The 20,740-nt window shown below is 47.7% G+C and overlaps 1 protein-coding gene across 1 annotated transcript in view; it reads left to right on the plus strand.

Moving 5' to 3' along the window:
- The window catches only part of LOC124044193 (alpha-1,3-mannosyl-glycoprotein 4-beta-N-acetylglucosaminyltransferase A-like), an 85,199-nt gene extending 64,459 nt beyond the window's left edge, over positions 1–20,740 (plus strand). Inside the window, exons 8-16 of the mRNA XM_046363725.1 lie at positions 60–174; positions 3,623–3,753; positions 3,825–3,932; positions 4,137–4,211; positions 4,425–4,543; positions 18,159–18,237; positions 18,856–18,916; positions 19,176–19,288; positions 19,412–20,740. Coding sequence (XP_046219681.1) covers positions 60–174; positions 3,623–3,753; positions 3,825–3,932; positions 4,137–4,211; positions 4,425–4,543; positions 18,159–18,237; positions 18,856–18,916; positions 19,176–19,288; positions 19,412–19,438 — 828 coding nt within the window. The 3' untranslated portion in view covers positions 19,439–20,740. The remainder of the gene's footprint in view (positions 1–59; positions 175–3,622; positions 3,754–3,824; positions 3,933–4,136; positions 4,212–4,424; positions 4,544–18,158; positions 18,238–18,855; positions 18,917–19,175; positions 19,289–19,411) is intronic.

Below are 20,740 nucleotides of genomic sequence, written 5' to 3' on the forward strand. Positions count from 1 at the left end.
TGCAAGCCTCTCACCTCACCAGTCATTCTTTCTCCCCCAACACACCACCTTTACCTCAGTTGGAGGATGACATTGTGGCCAAACCAAACTACTTTGCCACCATGAAGAACTTTGCCCTACAGCTCTCCTCTGAGGACTGGATGATCCTTGAGTTCTCCCAACTCGGCTTCATCGGTAACGCACATGAACACACACACACACACACACACACACACACACACACACACACACACACGCACGCACGCACACACACACACACACACACACACACACACACACACACACACACACACACACACACACACACACACACACACACACAGTCTGAGCATTTAGTAACCCTTTCTTTGCGTGGGCTGCGTCTCCATGCACCGATGTCGGCCTTCCGCATGTGGTTACAGTGTTTGTCAGACCAGGACCCATCCTGAAAATCGGCCTTCTAATGAAATGTCTGTACTGTCCGTTGTGTCTGTTGGGGCTATAAACGAATGACATCACCAATCACAAACACGTTGTTTTGCCCTACTCACCCACAAGCCTCATAAAGCTTGTGTGAAACGAACCCGGAACCAGTTAAAATATCAGTGGCAGTACTTCAGTGCAGTAAATATTAATGGCAGTACTTCAGTGCAGTAAATATTAATGGCAGTACTTCAGTGCAGTAAATATTAATGGCAGTACTTCAGTGCAGTAAATATCAGTGGCAGTACTTCAGTGCAGTAAATATTAATGGCAGTACTTCAGTGCAGTAAATATCAGTGGCAGTACTTCAGTGCAGTAAATATTAATGGCAGTACTTCAGTGCAGTAAATATTAATGGCAGTACTTCAGTGCAGTAAATATTAATGGCAGTACTTCAGTACCAATGTAAAAAAGGGGTTAAAGCTGCAATATCGATCTTTTTGGGCATCCTGACAAAATTCACATAGAAGTGTGACTTATATAGATCTATATTCTCATTGAAAGCAAGTCTAAGAAGCTCAGCAGGCAGCCCAGGTGTTAGAGTGTAGGGGCGGCAGGTAGCCCAGGGGTTAGAGTGTAGAGGTGGTAGGTAGCCCAGGGGTTAGAGTGTAGAGGTGGCAGGTAGCCCAGGGATTAAAGTGTAGGGGCGGCAGGTAGCCCAGGGGTTAGAGTGTAGGGGTGGCAGGTAGCCCAGGGATTAAAGTGTAGGGGCGGCAGGTAGCCCAGGGTTTAGAGTGTAGGGGTGGCAGGTAGCCCAGGGGTTAGAGTGTAGGGGTGGCAGGTAGCCCAGGGGTTAGAGTGTAGGGGCGGCAGGTAGCCCAGGGATTAGAGTGTAGGGGCGGCAGGTAGCCCAGGGATTAGAGTGTAGGGGCGGCAGGTAGCCCAGGGGTTAGAGTGTAGAGGTGGCAGGTAGCCCAGGGGTTAGAGTGTAGGGGCGGCAGGTAGCCCAGGGATTAGAGTGTAGGGGCGGCAGGTAGCCCAGGGATTAGAGTGTAGGGGCGGCAGGTAGCCCAGGGATTAGAGTGTAGGGGTGGCAGGTAGCCTAGTGGTTAGAGTGTTGTGCCAGTAACCGAAAGGTTGCTGGATCAAATCCCTGTGCTGACAAGGTAAAAATCTGTCGTTCTGCCCCTGAGCAAGGCAGTTCCCACGGGCGCCGAATACTTGGATGTCGATTATGGCAGCCCCCCACACCTTTCTGATTCAGAAAGGGTTAAATGCAGAAGACACATTTCAGTTGAATACATTCAGTTGTACAACTGACTAGATATCCCCCTTTCCCATATTTATCTTTGTAAACCAGCTAAAAAGATATTTCACAGCGGTTTCGACGGTACAATGATTATCTACAGGACTGCTTGTTTTGTCACATAAATTGAAATTAGGTGAACTATTAGAATATTTGCAACCAGGAAATGGCACCATTTCCTGAGTTTTAGTATATATCTCAGATATGGGCTGACACTTCAAAACATACTTCCTCCCCCAAATTTTTTTGACTATCGTTTTTTTTCTCCATGGATGAATATGTTATTCAATGTGTTTCTATGGGCTAATAGCAGTGAGGCCAAATTCAATGCTTCATCAAATAATCACATAGCTTGGTATGACCATTTTAAAACAATTCCATATGTTAGCTTAGTAGAAACCCAGACCCAGGCCCTTAGACTCCAGCGGGTTATTAACGAACACTGACTGTCAGCTAAAATTATGGAACATCAGCAAACATCAGGAGGCTTTTAAGGGTGTAAAAAAACAAAGGTTTGAGTGGCCATCCCACTTAACATACTCCTTCTATGCTCTGTCTTCCACTCTCCATCTCGCTATCGATCCCCCAACCTCCCGCTCTCCCTGTTTCACTCCCTCCTCTTTCTCCTCCCCTCTCTCTCCCCATCGACCTCTCCTCTCCCTCCCTCTCCCCATCGACCTCTCCCCTCCCCTCCCCTCCTCCTCCCCCTCCCTCTCCCCATCGACCTCTCCTCCCCTCCCTCTCCCCATCGACCTCTCCTCTCCCTCTCTCTCCCCATCGACCTCTCCTCCCCCTCTCTCTCCCCATCGACCTCTCCTCCCCTCCCTCTCCCCATCGACCTCTCCTCCCCCTCCCTCTCCCCATCGACCTCTCCTCCCCCCCTCTCCCCATCGACCTCTCCTCCCCCTCTCTCTCCCCATCGACCTCTCCTCTCCCTCCCTCTCCCCATCGACCTCTCCTCCCCTCTCTCTCCCCATCGACCTCTCCTCTCCCTCTCTCTCCCCATCGACCTCTCCTCTCCCTCTCTCTCCCCATCGACCTCTCCTCCCCCTCCCTCTCCCCTCGACCTCTCCTCCCTCTCTCTCCCCATCGACCTCTCCCTCCCCCTCTCTCTCCCCATCCCTCTCCCTCTCCTCCCCCTCTCTCTCCCCATCGACCTCTCCTCCCCCTCCTCTCCCCATCGACCTCTCCTCGACCCCCCTCTCTCTCCCCATCGACCTCTCCTCCCCCTCTCTCTCCCCATCGACCTCTCCTCCCCCTCTCTCTCCCCATCGACCTCTCCTCCCCCTCTCTCTCCCCATCGACCTCTCTCTCCTCCCTCCCTCTCCCCATCGACCTCTCCTCTCCCTCCCTCTCCCCATCGACCTCTCCTCCCCTCCCTCTCCCCATCGACCTCTCCTCTCCCTCCCTCTCCCCATCGACCTCTCCTCCCCCTCTCTCCCCATCGACCTCTCCTCTCCCTCTCTCTCCCCATCGACCTCTCCTCTCCCTCCCTCTCCCCATCGACCTCTCCTCCCCTCTCTCTCCCCATCGACCTCTCCTCTCCCTCTCTCTCCCCATCGACCTCTCCCCATCTCCCTCCCTCTCTCTCCCCATCGACCTCTCCTCTCGACCCTCTCTCTCCCCATCGACCTCTCCTCCCCTCCCTCTCCCCATCGACCTCTCCTCCCCCTCCCTCTCCCCATCGACCTCTCCTCCCCCTCCCTCTCCCCATCGACCTCCCCATCGACCTCTCCTCTCTCCCTCCCTCCCCATCGACCTCTCCTCCCCTCTCTCTCCCCATCGACCTCCCCTCGACCCTCCCCCCCCTCTCTCTCCCCATCTCTCCTCCTCCTCTCCTCCCCTCCCTCTCCCCATCGACCTCTCCTCCCCCTCTCTCTCCCCATCGACCTCTCCTCTCCCTCCCTCTCTCAGGTAAGATGTTCCAGGCTCCAGATCTCAACCTCATAGTAGAGTTTATCCTCATGTTCTATAAGGAGAAGCCCATTGATTGGCTACTGGACCACATCCTCTGGGTCAAAGTGTGTAACCCAGAGAAAGACGCGGTACGTAAAAACTGTGTGTGGGGAGGGGGTATCTTCAACTTTTTTTCACAATCTACCCTTTCTCCCTGCAGAAGCATTGTGAGAGGCAGAAGTCGAGTCTGCGTGTGCGGTTCAGGCCCTCTCTTTTTCAACACGTGGGGCTGCACTCCTCTCTGGCCGGAAAGATCCAGAAACTCACTGTGGGTCCCAAACCTCTCATCCTCTCTCTAGCACCCTCCCTCTCACCCTAGATCACTCTCTCTGCATCAGCCTTTTACCATATGTCCAATCACCACCTCCATCTACCCACATATCTCCTCAACTCACCATACGAGGCTCACTTCCCCCTGGTATGACCCCTTCCGGTCATCTATGCTACTGTCTCACTTCCACTTGCTGTTTAGGATAAGGACTTCCTGAAGCCCCTGCTCCATAAGATCCATGTGAACCCGCCTGCTGAGGTGTCCACATCTCTCAAGGTACATCACCTTTAAATCACCCTCACAGACACCTTTCTGGCTTAACCTTCTTATGAGTTGAAAAATATATATTGTTTTAAAGCCTGTTTCACCATTGGCTTTTTATTTCAAAATGTAAGGTAGTACGATATAATGGTTTGATATAGTTATTTGTGAAGTATACTGAGATGTTTTGAATGCATTCAGCTGACAGTGCTGCGCTGTGCTGTGCAGGTGTACCAGGGCCACACTTTGGAGAAGACCTACCTGGGAGAAGACTTCTTCTGGGCCATCAATCCTACTGCTGGAGACTACGTCCTCTTCAAGTTTGACAAGCCCATCAACATAGAGAGGTGAGGAGGGAGATGGAGCTGTGTGTGTGCATTTCTGAGGGAAAAGGGATGTCGTGCCATACATACAATCTTCCTCTTCCACAAGCTTAAGCGTGCCTCTCTCTGGGGCTCAGTGTCTGCTAATGAGGGTGTTCTAAAATAAGAACTCCCAGGACACCCTGGGTGATTCACAGAAAGAAAGAGCGGAAAGGGTTGGAAGGAGAAAGAAAGAGAGGTGGTGGAGGAAGGAGACAGAGATGAGGTGATGTGGATGAGTAGAAAGAGAGGAGGTGGAGGAAGGAGACAGAGATGAGGTGATGTGGATGAGTAGAAAGAGAGGTGGTGGAGGAAGGAGACAGAGATGAGGTGATGTGGATGAGTAGAAAGAGAGGAGGTGGAGGAAGGAGACAGAGATGAGGTGATGTGGATGAGTAGAAAGAGAGGAGGTGGAGGAAGGAGACAGAGATGAGGTGATGTGGATGAGTAGAAAGAGAGGTGGTGGAGGAAGGAGACAGAGATGAGGTGATGTGGATGAGTAGAAAGAGAGGTGGTGGAGGAAGGAGACAGAGATGAGGTGATGTGGATGAGTAGAAAGAGAGGTGGTGGAGGAAGGAGACAGAGATGAGGTGATGTGGATGGAATGAATGAGTAGAAAGAGAGGTGGTGGAGGAAGGAGACAGAGATGAGGTGATGTGGATGGAATGGATGAGTAGAAAGAGAGGTGGTGGAGGAAGGAGACAGAGATGAGGTGATGTGGATGGAATGGATGAGTAGAAAGAGAGGAGGTGGAGGAAGGAGACAGAGATGAGGTGATGTGGATGGAATGGATGAGTAGAAAGAGAGGTGGTGGAGGAAGGAGACAGAGATGAGGTGATGTGGATGGAATGGATGAGTAGAAAGAGAGGTGGTGGAGGAAGGAGACAGAGATGAGGTGATGTGGATGGAATGGATGAGTAGAAAGAGAGGTGGTGGAGGAAGGAGACAGAGATGAGGTGATATGGATGGAATGGATGAGTAGAAAGAGAGGTGGTGGAGGAAGGAGACAGAGATGAGGTGATGTGGATGGAATGGATGAGTAGAAAGAGAGGTGGTGGAGGAAGGAGACAGAGATGAGGTGATGTGGATGGAATGGATGAGTAGAAAGAGAGGTGGTGGAGGAAGGAGACAGAGATGAGGTGATGTGGATGGAATGGATGAGTAGAAAGAGAGGTGGTGGAGGAAGGAGACAGAGATGAGGTGATGTGGATGGAATGGATGAGTAGAAAGAGAGATGGTGGAGGAAGGAGACAGAGATGAGGTGATATGGATGGAATGGATGAGTAGAAAGAGAGGTGGTGGAGGAAGGAGACAGAGATGAGGTGATGTGGATGGAATGGATGAGTAGAAAGAGAGGTGGTGGAGGAAGGAGACAGAGATGAGGTGATGTGGATGGAATGGATGAGTAGAAAGAGAGGTGGTGGAGGAAGGAGACAGAGATGAGGTGATGTGGATGGAATGGATGAGTAGAAAGAGAGGTGGTGGAGGAAGGAGACAGAGATGAGGTGATGTGGATGGAATGGATGAGTAGAAAGAGAGGTGGTGGAGGAAGGAGACAGAGATGAGGTGATGTGGATGGAATGGATGAGTAGAAAGAGAGATGGTGGAGGAATGAGACAGAGATGAGGTGATATGGATGGAATGGATGAGTAGAAAGAGAGGTGGTGGAGGAAGGAGACAGAGATGAGGTGATGTGGATGGAATGGATGAGTAGAAAGAGAGGTGGTGGAGGAAGGAGACAGAGATGAGGTGATGTGGATGGAATGGATGAGTAGAAAGAGAGGTGGTGGAGGAAGGAGACAGAGATGAGGTGATGTGGATGGAATGGATGAGTAGAAAGAGAGGTGGTGGAGGAAGGAGACAGAGATGAGGTGATGTGGATGGAATGGATGAGTAGAAAGAGAGGAGGTGGAGGAAGGAGACAGAGATGAGGTGATGTGGATGAGTAGAAAGAGGCGATAGAGGTGTTAGAGAAGTCAGGGAGCTTCAAGGTGATTGACTGAGATGAAAAAGAGTCCAACTCATCATTCTGTTTCATGTGTAGTGTTTCATGTGTCGTGTTTCATGTGTATCAAATCAATCAAATTCAAATTTGATTTGTCTATTGCGCCGAATACAACAGTGAAATGCTTGCTTACAATCCCTAAACCAACAATGCAGTTTTAAGAAATAACAAAATAACTAATCATTCAAATAATTAAAGAGCAGCAGTAAAATAACAATAGTGAGGCTATATATAGCGTGTACCGGTACAGAGTCAATGTGCGGAGGCACCGGTTAGTCGAGGTAATATGTAAAAAATAATAATAATAATTTTACTAGGCAAGTCAGTTAAGAACAAATTCTTATTTACAATGACGGCCAAACCCGGGCCAATGGTGCGCTGCCCAATGGGACTCCCAATCACGGCCGGTTGTGATACAGCCTGGATTTGAACCAGGGTATCTGTAATGACACCTCAAGCGCTAAGATACAATGCCTTAGACCACTGCGACACTCAGGAGCCCTACATGTTGGTAGAGTTATTAAAGTGACTATGCATAGATAATAACAGAGACTAGCAGCATCATAGAAGAGGGTGGAGGGGCAATACAAATAGTCTGGGTAGCCATTTCATTAGATGTTCAGGAGTCTTATGGCTTGGGGGTAGAAGCTGTTTAAAAGCATCTTGGACCTAGACTTGGTGCTCCAGTACCGCTTGCCGTGCGGTAGCAGAGAAAACAGTCTATGACTAGGGTGGTTGAGTCTTAAACAATTTTTTAGGGCCTTCCCCTGACACTGCCTGGTATAGAGGTCCTGGATGGCAGGAAGTTTGGCCCCGGTGATGTACTGGGCCGTTCGCACTACCCTCTGTAGCTCCATACCAGGCAGTGATGCAACCCATCAGGATGCTCTTAATGGTGCAGCTGCAGAACCTTTTGAGGTTCTGAGGACCCTTGCCAAATCTTTTCAGTCTCCTGAGGGGGAATAGGCTTTGTCGTGCCCTCTTCACGACTGTCTTGATGTGTTTGGACCATCAGTTTGTTGGTGATGTGGACACCAAGGAACTTGAAGCTCTCACTCTCCACTACAGCCCCGTCGATGAGAATGTGGGCATGCTCGGTCCTCCTTTTCCTGTAATCCACAATAATGTCCTTTGTCTTGATCACGTTGAGGGGGAAGTTGTTGTCCTTGCACCACACAATCAGGTCTCTGATGACCTCCCTATAGGCTGTCTTGTCATTGTCGGTGATCAGGCCTACCATCTGCAAACTTAATGATGGTGTTGGAGTCATGCCTGGCCGTACAGTCATGAGTGAACAGGGAGTACAGGAGGGGACTGAGCACGCACCCTTGAGGGGCCTCCGTGTTGAGGATCAGCGTGGCGGATGTGTTGTTACCTACCCTTACCACCCGGGGGCGACCTGTCAGGAAGTCCAGGATCCAGTTGCAGAGGGAGGTGTTTAGTCCCAGGGTCCTTAGCTTAGTGATGAGCTTTGAGGGCACTATGGTGTTGAACGCTGAGCTGTAGTCAATGAATAGCATTCTCACATAGGTGTTCCTTTTGTCCAGGTGGGAAAGGACAGTGTGGAGTGCAATAGAGATTGCATCATCTGTGGATCTGTTGGGGCGGTATGCAAATTGGAGTGGGTCTAGGGTTTCTTGGATAATGGTGTTTTGAGCCATCACTACCCTTTCAAAGCACTTCATGGCTACAGACTTGAGTGCTATGGGTCGGTAGTCATTTAGGAATATGGTGGTCTGCTTGAAACAAGTTGGTATTACAGACCCGGACAGGGAGAGGTTGAAAATATCAGTGAAGACACTTGCCAGTTGGTCAGTGCATGCTTGGAGTACACGTCCTGGTAATCTGTCTGGCCCTGCTGCCTTGTGAATGTTGAACTGTTTAAAGGTCTTACTCACATCGGCTGCGGAGAGCGTGATCACACAGCCGTCCGGAACAGCTGATGCTCTCGTGCATGTTTCAGTGTTACTTGCCTCGAAGCGAGCATAGACTTTATTTAGCTTGGCTGGTAGGCTCATGTCACTGGGCAGTTCTCGGATGTGCTTCCCTTTGTAGTCTGTAATAGTTTACAAATCCTGCCACATCCGATGAGCGTCGGAGCCGGTGTTTGATCTTAGTCCTGTATTGATACTTTGCCTGTTTGATGGTTTGTCAGAGGGCATAGCAGGATTTCTAATAAGTTTCCGGGTTAGAGTCCCGCTTCTTTAAAGCGGCAGCTCTACCCTTTTAGCTCAGTGCGGATGTTGCCTGTAATCCATGGCTTCTGATTGGGGTATGTACGTACAGTCACTGTGGGGAAGACTTCATCGATGCACTTATTTTTGAAGCCAGTGACTGATGTGGTGTTTCCCTGCATTAAAGTCCCTGGCCACTATGAGCGCCGCCTCTGGATGAACGTTTTCCTGTTTGCTTATGGAGGAATACATCTCATTGAGTGCGGTCTTAGACAGCTACAAAAAAATACAGATGAAAACTGTCTAGGTAGATCTACAGCTTATCATGAGATACTCTACCTCAGGCAAGCAAAACCTTGAGTCTTCCTTAGATATCAATCACCAGCTGTTGTTTACAAATATACAGAGACCGTCACCCCTTGTCTTACCAGAGGCTGCTGTTCTATCTAGAGGTCGACCGATTAATCAGAATGGACGATTAATTAGGGCCGATTTCAAGTTTTCATAACAATTGGTCATCTGTATTTTTGGACACCGATTTGCTGATTTTCTTTATTATTATTATTCTTTTTTGTATTTTTTTACACCTTTATTTAACTTGGCAAGTCAGTTAAGAACACATTATTATTTTCAATGATGGCCTAGGAACGGGTTAACTGCCTTGTTCAGGGGCAGAACGACAGATTTTTACCTTGTCAGCTCGGGGGTTCTTTTTTTGTAACCTTCCGGTTACTAATCCAACACTCTAACCACCTGCCTTGCATTGCACTCCACGAGGAGCCTGCGTGGCAGGCTGACTACCTGCCAAGGTAAGTTGCTAGCTAGCAATAAACTTATCTTATAAAAAACAATCAATCTTAGCATAATCACTAGTTAACTACACATGGTTGATGATATTACTAGTTTATCTAGCGTGTCCTGCGTTGCATATAATCGATGCGGCTCATTGAATCACAGCCTACTTCGATAAACGGGTGATAATTTAACAAGCGCATTTGCAAAAAAAGCACTGTCGTTGCACCAATATACCTAACCATAAACATCAATGCCTTTCTTTAAAATCAATGCACAAGTATATATTTTTTAACCTGCATATTTAGTTAATATTGCCTGCTAACATGAATTTCTTATAACTAGGGCTATTGTGTCACTTCTCTTGCGTTCCGTGCAAGCAGTCAGGGTATATGCAGCAGTTTGGGCCGCCTGGCTCGTTCTAATAAAGGCCTTGATTAATTTGCCAGAATTGTTCATAATTATAACATAACATTGAAGGTTGTACAATGTAACAGCAATATTTAGACTTAGGGATGCCATCCGTTAGATAAAATACGGAACGGTTCCGTATTTCTACTATTTCACTGAAAGAATAAACGTTTTGTTTTCGAAATGATAGTTTCCGGATTCGACCATATTAATGACAAAAGGCTCGTATTTCTGTGTGTTATTATGTTATAATTAAGTCTATGATTTGATAGAGCAGTCTGACTGAGCGGTGGTAGGCAGCAGCAGGCTCGTAAGCATTCATTCAAACAGCACATTCGTATGTTTGCCAGCAGCTCTTCGCAATGCTTCAAGCATTGCGCTGTTTATGACTTCATCCTATCAACTCCCGAGATTAGGCTCGTGTAACCGATGTGAAATAGCTAGCTAGTTAGCGGGGTGTCATTCGCTCTGAGACTTGGAGTGTTTGTTCTCCTTGCTCTGCATGGGTAACGCTGCTTCAGGGGTGGCTGTTGTCGATGTGTTCCTGGTTCGAGCCCAGGTAGGAGCGAGGAGAGGGACGGAAACTATACTGTTACACTGGCAATACTATAGTGCCTATAAGAACATCCAATAGTCAAAGGTATATGAAATACAAATGGTATAGAGAGAAATAACTCCAGTCCTCAGGGGCCTGAGGTTTTTTTTCTTATTATTTTTTTCTCCATCCCTAGCAAACACAGCTGTTTATTCCTTGTTTTCAGAGGCAGGATCATGGACACCGACGGTGCAGTTTCGGTGCTCAATAAGGTTGTAACCGTTTTGAGGGGTTTGAGCACCTGGAGGACCTCCTCCTGCCACTTTCACAGCTGCCTGCTGCTCAAGATCGAGCTCCAACATGTCATAGGTGGAGTTCCATCTTGTTGTGACATGGTGTATGAGCTTGTGAGTTGGTAGCTGAAGCATTTCTTGCTTGGTGTTAAGCACATGAGTGGCTGTTGTGCTCCGGTGGAAAAAGGAAACCTTCCTGATCCTCCCAATTTTGTTATTTTCCGGTTCCTAAAGATCTGGCATGATCTTTATACTGAAGTGGGTGCGCCAGGGGATTTTGTAGAATGGCTCAAGCACTTTCACCATATTTTTTTAAACCCTTTGTTTTCCACAACAGAATATGGCCTCATGTCTGCAGAGATAAAAAAACCCAATAGATTTGGTGATGGCTTTAACCCGGTCTGATTCTACAGCAACGGGCTGCTTAAATGCCGCCGGGAGAAGTTGTCTCTTGGCTGAGTTGGCTCCCGCCACTGACACACCAGGGTGATGACGCTCTAAATGTGTGGCCACGCTCAATGTATTTCCATGAGCATACGGCTTTCTTGTGGCACAATGCCCACACACCGTAATGGTGTTGTCCACCACCCTTCTTCCATCTCCATATTTGACAGGGAAGCCTAAATGCTCCCATCCATGAGACTGAAATGAAGCGGGAGGCTTTTCCTGTTCTTCAGCTCCTCCGCCAACCATGGCTGTCACTGCTCTTTTCTTCTTTGCTTTTTGAAACACGAGCATCCAGGATTGATACGTCGGGATTCAACACGTGAACAGTAAACACAACTGCTTTAAAAAAATGATTCAATCAGGCTTCAGAGCAAAACACAGCACTGTCTTTATCTTTTCACTGCAACTCTGCATCGAGACGTAGGAAATGACTTAGGAAAGTCAATCACCACCTTCCGGAGACACCTGAAACCCCACCTCTTTTCTAGGATAGGATAAGTATCCCCCCCCCCCCCCCTTTAAGATTTAGATGCACTATTGTAAAGTGACTGTTCCACTGGATGTCATAAGGTGAATGCACCAATTTGTAAGTCGCTCTGGATAAGAGCGTCTGCTAAATGACTTAAATGTAAATGTAAATGTAATCAATTTGTATTCTAAAGTGAAGATCATGACTAGGTGATTATTGGAGTCAGGTGTGTTAGCTGAGGCTGGGGCAAAACCGTGACACCAATCAGGCCCCCTGTTGACTGGAATTGTCCACCCCTGGGTTAGAGGGACAATAGAACCCTGAGGACCAGGCCATTAGGACCTGATTCTTGTTAGCAAGTTGGGTACTACAAAGGTATGTCCAGAGTGCATAAAAGGAGATTACCGTGACTCAACGGTCACATGGAATTTGATTGCAGTCAATATGACCACCAGTCAATATGACCACCAGTCAATATGACCACCACAACAGCCCTAGTAGAGTTCACGACCTGCTACATTTGTGAGAAACAAGTTTTGGTTTATTTCATAACCATAATTTACGAGATTTGTAAAAAAAAATAAAAAAAGTAATGTTGGAGTGCTCCATGTGAGCAATGAGCATGTGTCTGTTTTCTCTGTCCTGATAATGTTGAGGGAGCGTGCGTACCCGAGCATGTGTCTGGTTTCTCTGTCCTGATAATGTTGAGGGAGTGTGTGCGCCTGAGCATGTGTCTGGTTTCCCTGTCCTAATAATGTTGAGGGAGCGTGTATTGTATTGTCAGCGTGCTAGAGAGGTTCCAACCAACTCAATGCACCATAGTACACATGTCAATCAGGAGCTTTCTCTGGGCAGACTCAGCAGTGTTCTTATACGGCTATACACAGACATGTTATTTGCATGATTTAACATAATTAATGAATCATTACCATTTTGTTTAATACCATTAACACAGTTCCCGCTCAGCCCAGTCAAAACTGTTCGCTGCTCTGGCCCCCCCAATGGTGGAACAAACTCCCTCACGACGCCAGGACAGCGGAGTCAATCACCACCTTCCGGAGACACCTGAAACCCCACCTCTTTAAGGAATACCTAGGATAGGATAAAGTAATCCTTCTCACCCCCCCCCCCCTTAAAAGATTTAGATGCACTATTGTAAAGTGGCTGTTCCACTGGATGTCATAAGGTGAATGCACCAATTTGTAAGTCGCTCTGGATAAGAGCGTCTGCTAAATGACTTAAATGTAAATGTAAATGTAAATAGTCCTATATTTCATATAATAACTACAACCTTAAACTTCTTACCTGGGAATATTGAAGACTCATGTTAAAAGGAACCACCAGCTTTCATATGGTCTCATGTTTTGAGCAAGGAACTTAAACGTTAGCTTTTTTACATGGCACATATTGCACTTTTACTTTCTTCTCCAAAACTTTGTTTTTGCATTATTTAAACCAAATTGAACATGTTTCATTATTTACTTGAGACTAAATTGATTTTATTGATGTATTATATTAAGTTAAAATAAGTGTTCATTCAGTATTTTTGTAATTGTCATTATTACAAATAAAAAATAAACAATTGGCCGATTAATCGGTATCGGCTTTTTTTGGTCCTCCAATAATCGCTATCAGCGTTGAAAAATCATAATCGGTCGACCTCTAGTTCTATCCTGCCGATGGAGTGTATAACCTGCCAGCTGTATGTGTCGTCGTTTAGCAACGACACAGTGAACCGTAAGATATTAGATTTGAATGTCTCGTTGGTAGGATATTGTCATGCAGGTGATAGAGGACCCAAAAGCGACTTAACAGAAACAGAGTTTATTCAAGTCCAAACAGGGAATAACAGAAATCCTCTAGTCTGTAGAGGGGAATGACAAGAGAAGCGGCCACAGACTGCAGGTCGCTTCGGGTAGGCGCAGGCCGTAGTAGACAGAGACACCTGCTCACACGCAGCATCTGATGAAGGCAAAAAACACGACAGGACAGGGCGAAACACAATCACAGCATGGTGAATACAAAACAAGGAACCGACGGGACAGGAACGGAACACAAAGGAATAAATAGGGACTCTAATCAGGGAAAGGATCGGGAACAGGTGTGGGAAGACTAAATGATGATTAGGGGAATAGGAACAGCTGGGAGCAGGAACGGAACGATAGAGAGAGGAGAGAGAGGGAGGGGGAGAGAGAGGGATAGAAAAAGGGAACGAACCTAATAAGACCAGCAGGGGGAAACGAACAGAAGGAAAAGCAAAATGACAAGATGATATAAGACAAAACATGACAGTACCCCCCACTCACCGAGCGCCTCCTGGCGCTCTCGAGGAGGAACACTGGCGGCAACGGAGGAAATCATAGATCAAACGGTCCAGCACGTCCCGAGAAAGAACCCAACTCCTCTCCTCAGGACCGTAACGAAAAAACGATAAAAAGGGAAACTAGGGTACTACTCTAAAAAAAAATGAGAACTAGGGACAGACTGAGACACAGCAAGGGCAGGAACAAGAACAGGAGAGATGCGATGGCAGGGAACAGACTGAGACCCAGCAAGACCAGGAGCAGAAGCAGAAAAAAAATTACCAGACTTCTTCTGCGCGCAGTCTGAACACGCAGCCACGAAACGGCGCGTGTCACGCTCCTGAGTCGGCCACCAAAAGCGCTGGCGAATAGACGCAAGAGTGCCTCGAACACCGGGATGACCAGCTAACTTGGCAGAGTGAGCCCACTGAAGAACAGCCAGACGAGTGGAAACAGGAACGAAAAGGAGGTTACTAGGACAAGCGCGCGGCGACGCAGTGTGCGTGAGTGCTTGCTTAACCTGTCTTTCAATTCCCCAGACTGTCAACCCGACAACACGCCCATAAGGAAGAATCCCCTCGAGATCAGTAGAAGCCACAGAAGAACTAAACAGACGGGATAAGGCATCAGGCTTGGTGTTCTTGCTTAAGAAATCACAAACTCGAAACGAGCGAAAAACAACGCCCAACAAGCTTGACGGGCATTAAGTCGTTTGGCAGAACACTCAAGGTTCTTATGGTCTGTCCAAACGACAAAAGGAACGGTCGCCCCCTCCAACCACTTCGCCATTCGCCTAGGGCTAAGCGGATGCAGTTCACGGTTACCCACATCATAGTTTCAGATGGCGACAGGCGATGAGAAAAATAAGCGCAAGGATGAACCTTATCGTCAGACTGGAAGCGCTGGGATAGAATGGCTCCCACGCCTACCTCTGAAGCGTCAACCTCGACAATGAATTGTCTAGTGACGTCAGGAGTAACGAGGATAGGAGCGGACGTAAAACGTTCTTTTAGAAGATCAAAAGCTCCCTGGGCGGAACCGGACCACTTAAAACACGTCTTGACAGAAGTAAGAGCTGTGAGAGGGGTGACCGAAATTACGAATGAAACGCCGATAGAAATTAGCGAAACCTAAAAGCGCTGCAACTCGACACGTGACCTTGGAACGGGCCAATCACTGACAGCTTGGACCTTAGCGGAATCCATCTGAATGCCTTCAGCGGAAATAACGGAACCGAGAAAAGTAACGGAGGAGACATGAAAAGAGCACTTCTCAGCCTTTACGTAGAGACAATTCTCTAAAAGGCGCTGTAGAACACGTCGAACGTGCTGAACATGAATCTCGAGTGACGGAGAAAAAATCAGGATATCGTCAAGATAGACAAAAACAAAAATGTTCAGCATGTCTCTCAGAACATCATTAACTAATGCCTGAAAAACAGCTGGCGCATTGGCGAGACCGAACGGCAGAACCCGGTACTCAAAATGCCCTAACGGAGTGTTAAACGCCGTTTTCCACTCGTCCCCCTCTCTGATGCGCACGAGATGGTAAGCGTTACGAAGGTCCAACTTAGTAAAGCACCTGGCTCCCTGCAGAATCTCGAAGGCTGATGACATAAGGGGAAGCGGATAACGATTCTTAACCGTTATGTCATTCAGCCTCGATAATCCACAGGGGCGCAGAGTACCGTCCTTCTTCTTAACAAAAAGAACCCCGCCCCGGCCGGAGAAGAAGAAGGCACTATGGTACCGGCGTCAAGAGACACAGACAAATAATCCTCGAGAGCCTTACGTTCGGGAGCCGACAGAGAGTATAGTCTACCTCGAGGAGGAGTGGTCCCCGGAAGGAGATCAATACTACAATCATACGACCGGTGAGGAGGAACGGGACCGACTGAAGACCGTGCGCAGATCATGATATTCCTCCGGCACTCCTGTCAAATCGCCAGGTTCCTCCTGGGAAGTAGGGACAGAAGAAACGGGAGGGATAGCAGACATTAAACACTTCACATGACAAGAAACGTTCCAGGATAGGATAGAATTACTAGACCAATCAATAGAAGGATTATGACACAGGTGTAAACGGTGAACGGAAAATCAAAAAGAAATAGTCTCACTGTGGTTACCAGATACTGTGAGGGTTAAAGGTAGTGTCTCAAATCTGATACTGGGAAGATGACTACCATCTAAGGCAAACATGGGCGTAGGCTTGTCTAACGGTCTGAAAGGAATGTTATGTTTCCAACCCATGACGTCCATGAAACAACCCTCAGCCCCAGAGTCAATCAAGGCACTGCATGTAGCACCGAACGGTCCAGCGTAGATGGACCGACATAGTAGTACAAGATCTAGATGAAGAGACCAGAGTAGTAGCGCTCACCAGTAGCCCTCCGCTTACTGATGGGCTCTGGCCTCTTACTGGACATGAATTAACAAAATGTTCAGCAACTCCGCAATAGAGGCACAGGCGGTTGGTGATCCTCCGTTCCCTCTCCTTAGTCGAGATGCGAATCCCTCCCAGCTGCATGGGCTCAGTCTCAAAGCCAGAGGAGGGAGATGGTTGCGATGCGGAGCAGGGAAACACCGTTGATGCGAGCTCTCTTCCACGAGCCCGGTGACGAAGATCTACCCGTCGTTCTATGCGGATGGCGAGAGCAATCAAAGAGTCCACATCTGAAGGAACCTCCCGGGAGAGAATCTCATCCTTAACCACTGCGTGAGTCCCTCCAGAAAACGAGCGAGCAGCGCCGGCTCGTTCCACTCACTAGAGGCAGCAAGAGTGCGAAACTCAATAGAATAATCCGTTATGGACCGTTCACCTTGGCATAAGGAAGCCAGGGCCCTAGAAGCCTCCCTACCAAAAACTGAACGGTCAAAAACCCGAATCATCTCCTCTTTAAAGTTCTGGAACTTGTTAGAGCAATCAGCCCTTGCCTCCCAGATAGCTGTGCCCCATTCTCGAGCCCGGCCAGTAAGGAGTGAAATGACGTAAGCAACCCGAGCTCTCTCTCTAGAGTATGTGTTGGGTTGGAGAGAGAACACAATCTCACACTGCGTGAGAAAGGAGCGGCACTCAGTGGGCTGCCCGGAGTAGCAAGGTGGGTTATTAACCCTAGGTTCTGGAGGCTCGGCAGGCCAGGAAGTAACAGGTGGCACGAGACGTAGACTCTGGAACTGTCCAGAGAGGTCGGAAACCTGAGCGGCCAGGTTCTCCACGGCATGGCGAGCAGCAGACAATTCCTGCTCGTGTCTGCCGAGCATGGATCTCGACGGCAGTGTAACGAGCGTCTGAAGTCGCTGGGTCCATTACTTGGTCGGTTCCTTCTGTCATGCAGGTGATAGAGGACCCAAAAGCGACTTAACAGAAACAGAGTTTATTCAAGTCCAAACAGGGAATAACAGAAATCCTCTAGTCTGTAGAGGGGAATGACAAGAGAAGCGGCCACAGACTGCAGGTCGCTTCGGGTAGGCGCAGGCCGTAGTAGACAGAGACACCTGCTCACACGCAGCATCTGATGAAGGCAAAAAACACGACAGGACAGGGCGAAACACAATCACAGCATGGTGAATACAAAACAAGGAACCGACGGGACAGGAACGGAACACAAAGGAATAAATAGGGACTCTAATCAGGGGAAAGGATCGGGAACAGGTGTGGGAAGACTAAATGATGATTAGGGGAATAGGAACAGCTGGGAGCAGGAACGGAACGATAGAGAGAGGAGAGAGAGGGAGGGGGAGAGAGAGGGATAGAAAAAGGGAACGAACCTAATAAGACCAGCAGGGGGAAACGAACAGAAGGAAAAGCAAAATGACAAGATGATATAAGACAAAACATGACAGATATACGTGCTTTTAGTTCGTCCCATTTCTGTTTCTGTTTCATGTGTTTTGTTTCGGTCTGTTGCAGCCAGCGACGTCTCGTGTCTGGGCTTGATATGATTTGATTTGCACAAATTACCCTGCCAGGGTACCATTGTACTGATGACATTTCATTATCAGCTGTGTGAAGGGTCTTGTGTGTGTGTGCGCACCATCGCTACCACAGGCTTGGTTTAAACATGTCAGATGTGTCGTTACAGAAAGCACAGCGAAGTGTGTGACAGGACAGTGTTACGTGTAAACAAGGTGTGAGTTTACATATTTGTGTGTGACATGTGATGTGTTGGCAGGTTCCTGTTCCGCAGTGGGAACCAGGAACACCCTGGAGACAGGATAGAGAACACCACTGTAGAGATACTACCCTTCTCGGTAAGATGACAACATTCAGACAATGCAAATACAACATTCAGACAATGCAAATACAACATTCAGACAACGCAAAGAACATACAATGCAAAGACAACATTCAGACAACGCAACGACAACATACAATGCAAAGACAACATTCAGACAACACAAACACTACATACAACAATGCAAAAACAACATTCAGACAACACAAAATTTGGACGACACAGTGTGCAAAAATGTGTCAATAGTCAGGGCACTTGTTTCTAATTGGTTTATTGATCCATCATCACTCAAAATGTCTATGTTAGTTATTGATTGGTTATTGACAGGATCATGAGCACAGCCTGCTCCATTCAATATCACTACCAGAGGCGGGAGGCTGCTGAGGGGAGGACGGCTCATAATAATTGCTGGAATGGAGTAAATAGAATGGTATCAAACGCATAGTTTCTATGTTTGATACCTTTGATACCATTCCACTCCAGTCATTACCAAGAGCCCATCCTTCCCAATTAAGGAGCCACCAACCTCCTGTGGTGCGCATTATACTGTATGTTAGTGTCAACAAGGCTCTCTACCGGCCTATTGTGTGCATAACATTACCAACATAACCACAACATGTGTCTGTGTTTGAAGGAAACTGGACCTAAGTCCAAAGAGAAATACAAGCGAACTGATGACCGCTTCTACAGAGTCGGTGAGTGGACCTGTACCAAACCTCGTATCCCGTTACCTTAGAACACATACATCCTCATACATCAGATTACCCACTCTCATTGTGACCTGCCACAGACTGATACACAATGTGCAAACTACCTGTCCAAAGGTCCTCAATCACAGCTCTCTCTCTCTCTCTCTCTCTCTCTCTCTCTCTCTCTCTCTCTCTCTCTCTCTCTCTCTCTCTCTCTCTCTCTCTCTCTCTCTCTCTCTCTCTCTCTCTCTCTCTCTCTCTCTAGGTCAGTTTGAGAAGGGTGTGGCTGAGGGGGCTGTAGACACCTCCTTCAACCCGGTGGTGGCGCTGCGTCTCTCTGTCGTCCAAGACTCAGCTGTCTGGGCCATCCTCAGCGAGGTCAGCCAATCACACGCCACCATCTGTCCTTTAATATTTTATATCATGTTTATATTCTACCCAGCGGAATGTTATCCTGTATAACGAGAGCTGTGTGTGACGTGTCTGTGTTTCTCTCTGTAGATTCACATAAAGAGGAGAGCAGGCTGACAAAACGCGGGGGGCCACATCAATCCTGGCCCCCGGCCCCGGGGTGCTCGCAGACGCACCTAAAACTGATTGACCAGGGGCCTTCTGCCACATAGCAACCAGCAGTGACATCATCAGAGCGCACCAGAGCCGCTCCTCTCAGGGTTTCTAAGGGCGCTGTCACTCGATTGCTTTCTCTCTATTTCTGCCTATCCTTTCCTCTCTCTCTCGCTCTCTTTTTGCGTGAATGTGAATACTACTGTACAAAAAAGAGCCAGATGTAAAATATCAGAAGTCATTTGGTGTGTCCGGAAGACATCCGTTTCCAGCTCTGACTGTGGAGGTAACGCCGATGGCTTGTGACTCGGAGAGACACACCTCAGCTGATCTGAGAGGCTGATGTCACCAGGACGCTGGTGTTGTACATGCTGCTCTCTGCTCCATGTGCTCTTCCTCTCAGCCTCTCTGATCTGTTCCACTGAGGTATTGCACTCACTGGAGCCATAGTGGAGCCCCCTGCTGGTGACTGAAGTGACTGAAGAATGGCTCCATCAGCCTCAAAGACTTGTTGCTTTTTGTTCTTTTCCACAGAGTTGTGTGTTTTAGGTAAACAGCAGGTAATAAATAGACAAACAAGTTGTCAGTCTTTCTTATGGTGAAGATAACTGCCTTTATCACTTCCTTCTTTTGAAGGGGATTACAATGACGATGGCAAAGGAAGCGGAAACTAAATGTGGTTCCCCATTTTTAAAGTGACAGGTCTGCCAAACTATGCCCTGGGTAGAAGTCACCCATAGGTGCAGATCTTAGATCAGCTTGCCTTGCTCAAGTCTCAACCCAAACCATTCTGGGCCAAACACCTGAAACTTACCTAAGATCTGTGTCTGGGGCAGTTTCATCCAGTGGAGGCTGCTGAGGGAGGACGGTTCATAATAACGGCTGGAATTGAGCAAATATAATGGCATCAAGCACATGGAAACCATGTGTTTGATGTATTTGATACCATTCCACTGATTCCACTCCAGCCATTATCATGAGCCCGTCCTCCCCAATTAAGGTGCCACCAACCTCCTGTGGTTTCATTTTATTCCATGAGAAATCTTTGCGACTCAAGGAAACCACATCTATCTTTCTACTTCCTGTTTGACAGGAAGTCAGTCTGAAAGACCTCTAGTGTCCTTTAAGTGGTAAACTAATCAGACTTTGGCCTTGACTTTGCTCACCTGAAGGGATGTATTGCTATATTAATTTTATTATTATTATTACGACAATGACGACGTATGAAGGTGAATTAATTTATTTCAAATAAATCTTTCATTTGTA

This window comes from Oncorhynchus gorbuscha, linkage group LG09 (genome assembly GCF_021184085.1).
Source record: "Oncorhynchus gorbuscha isolate QuinsamMale2020 ecotype Even-year linkage group LG09, OgorEven_v1.0, whole genome shotgun sequence".
NCBI lineage: Eukaryota > Metazoa > Chordata > Actinopteri > Salmoniformes > Salmonidae > Oncorhynchus > Oncorhynchus gorbuscha.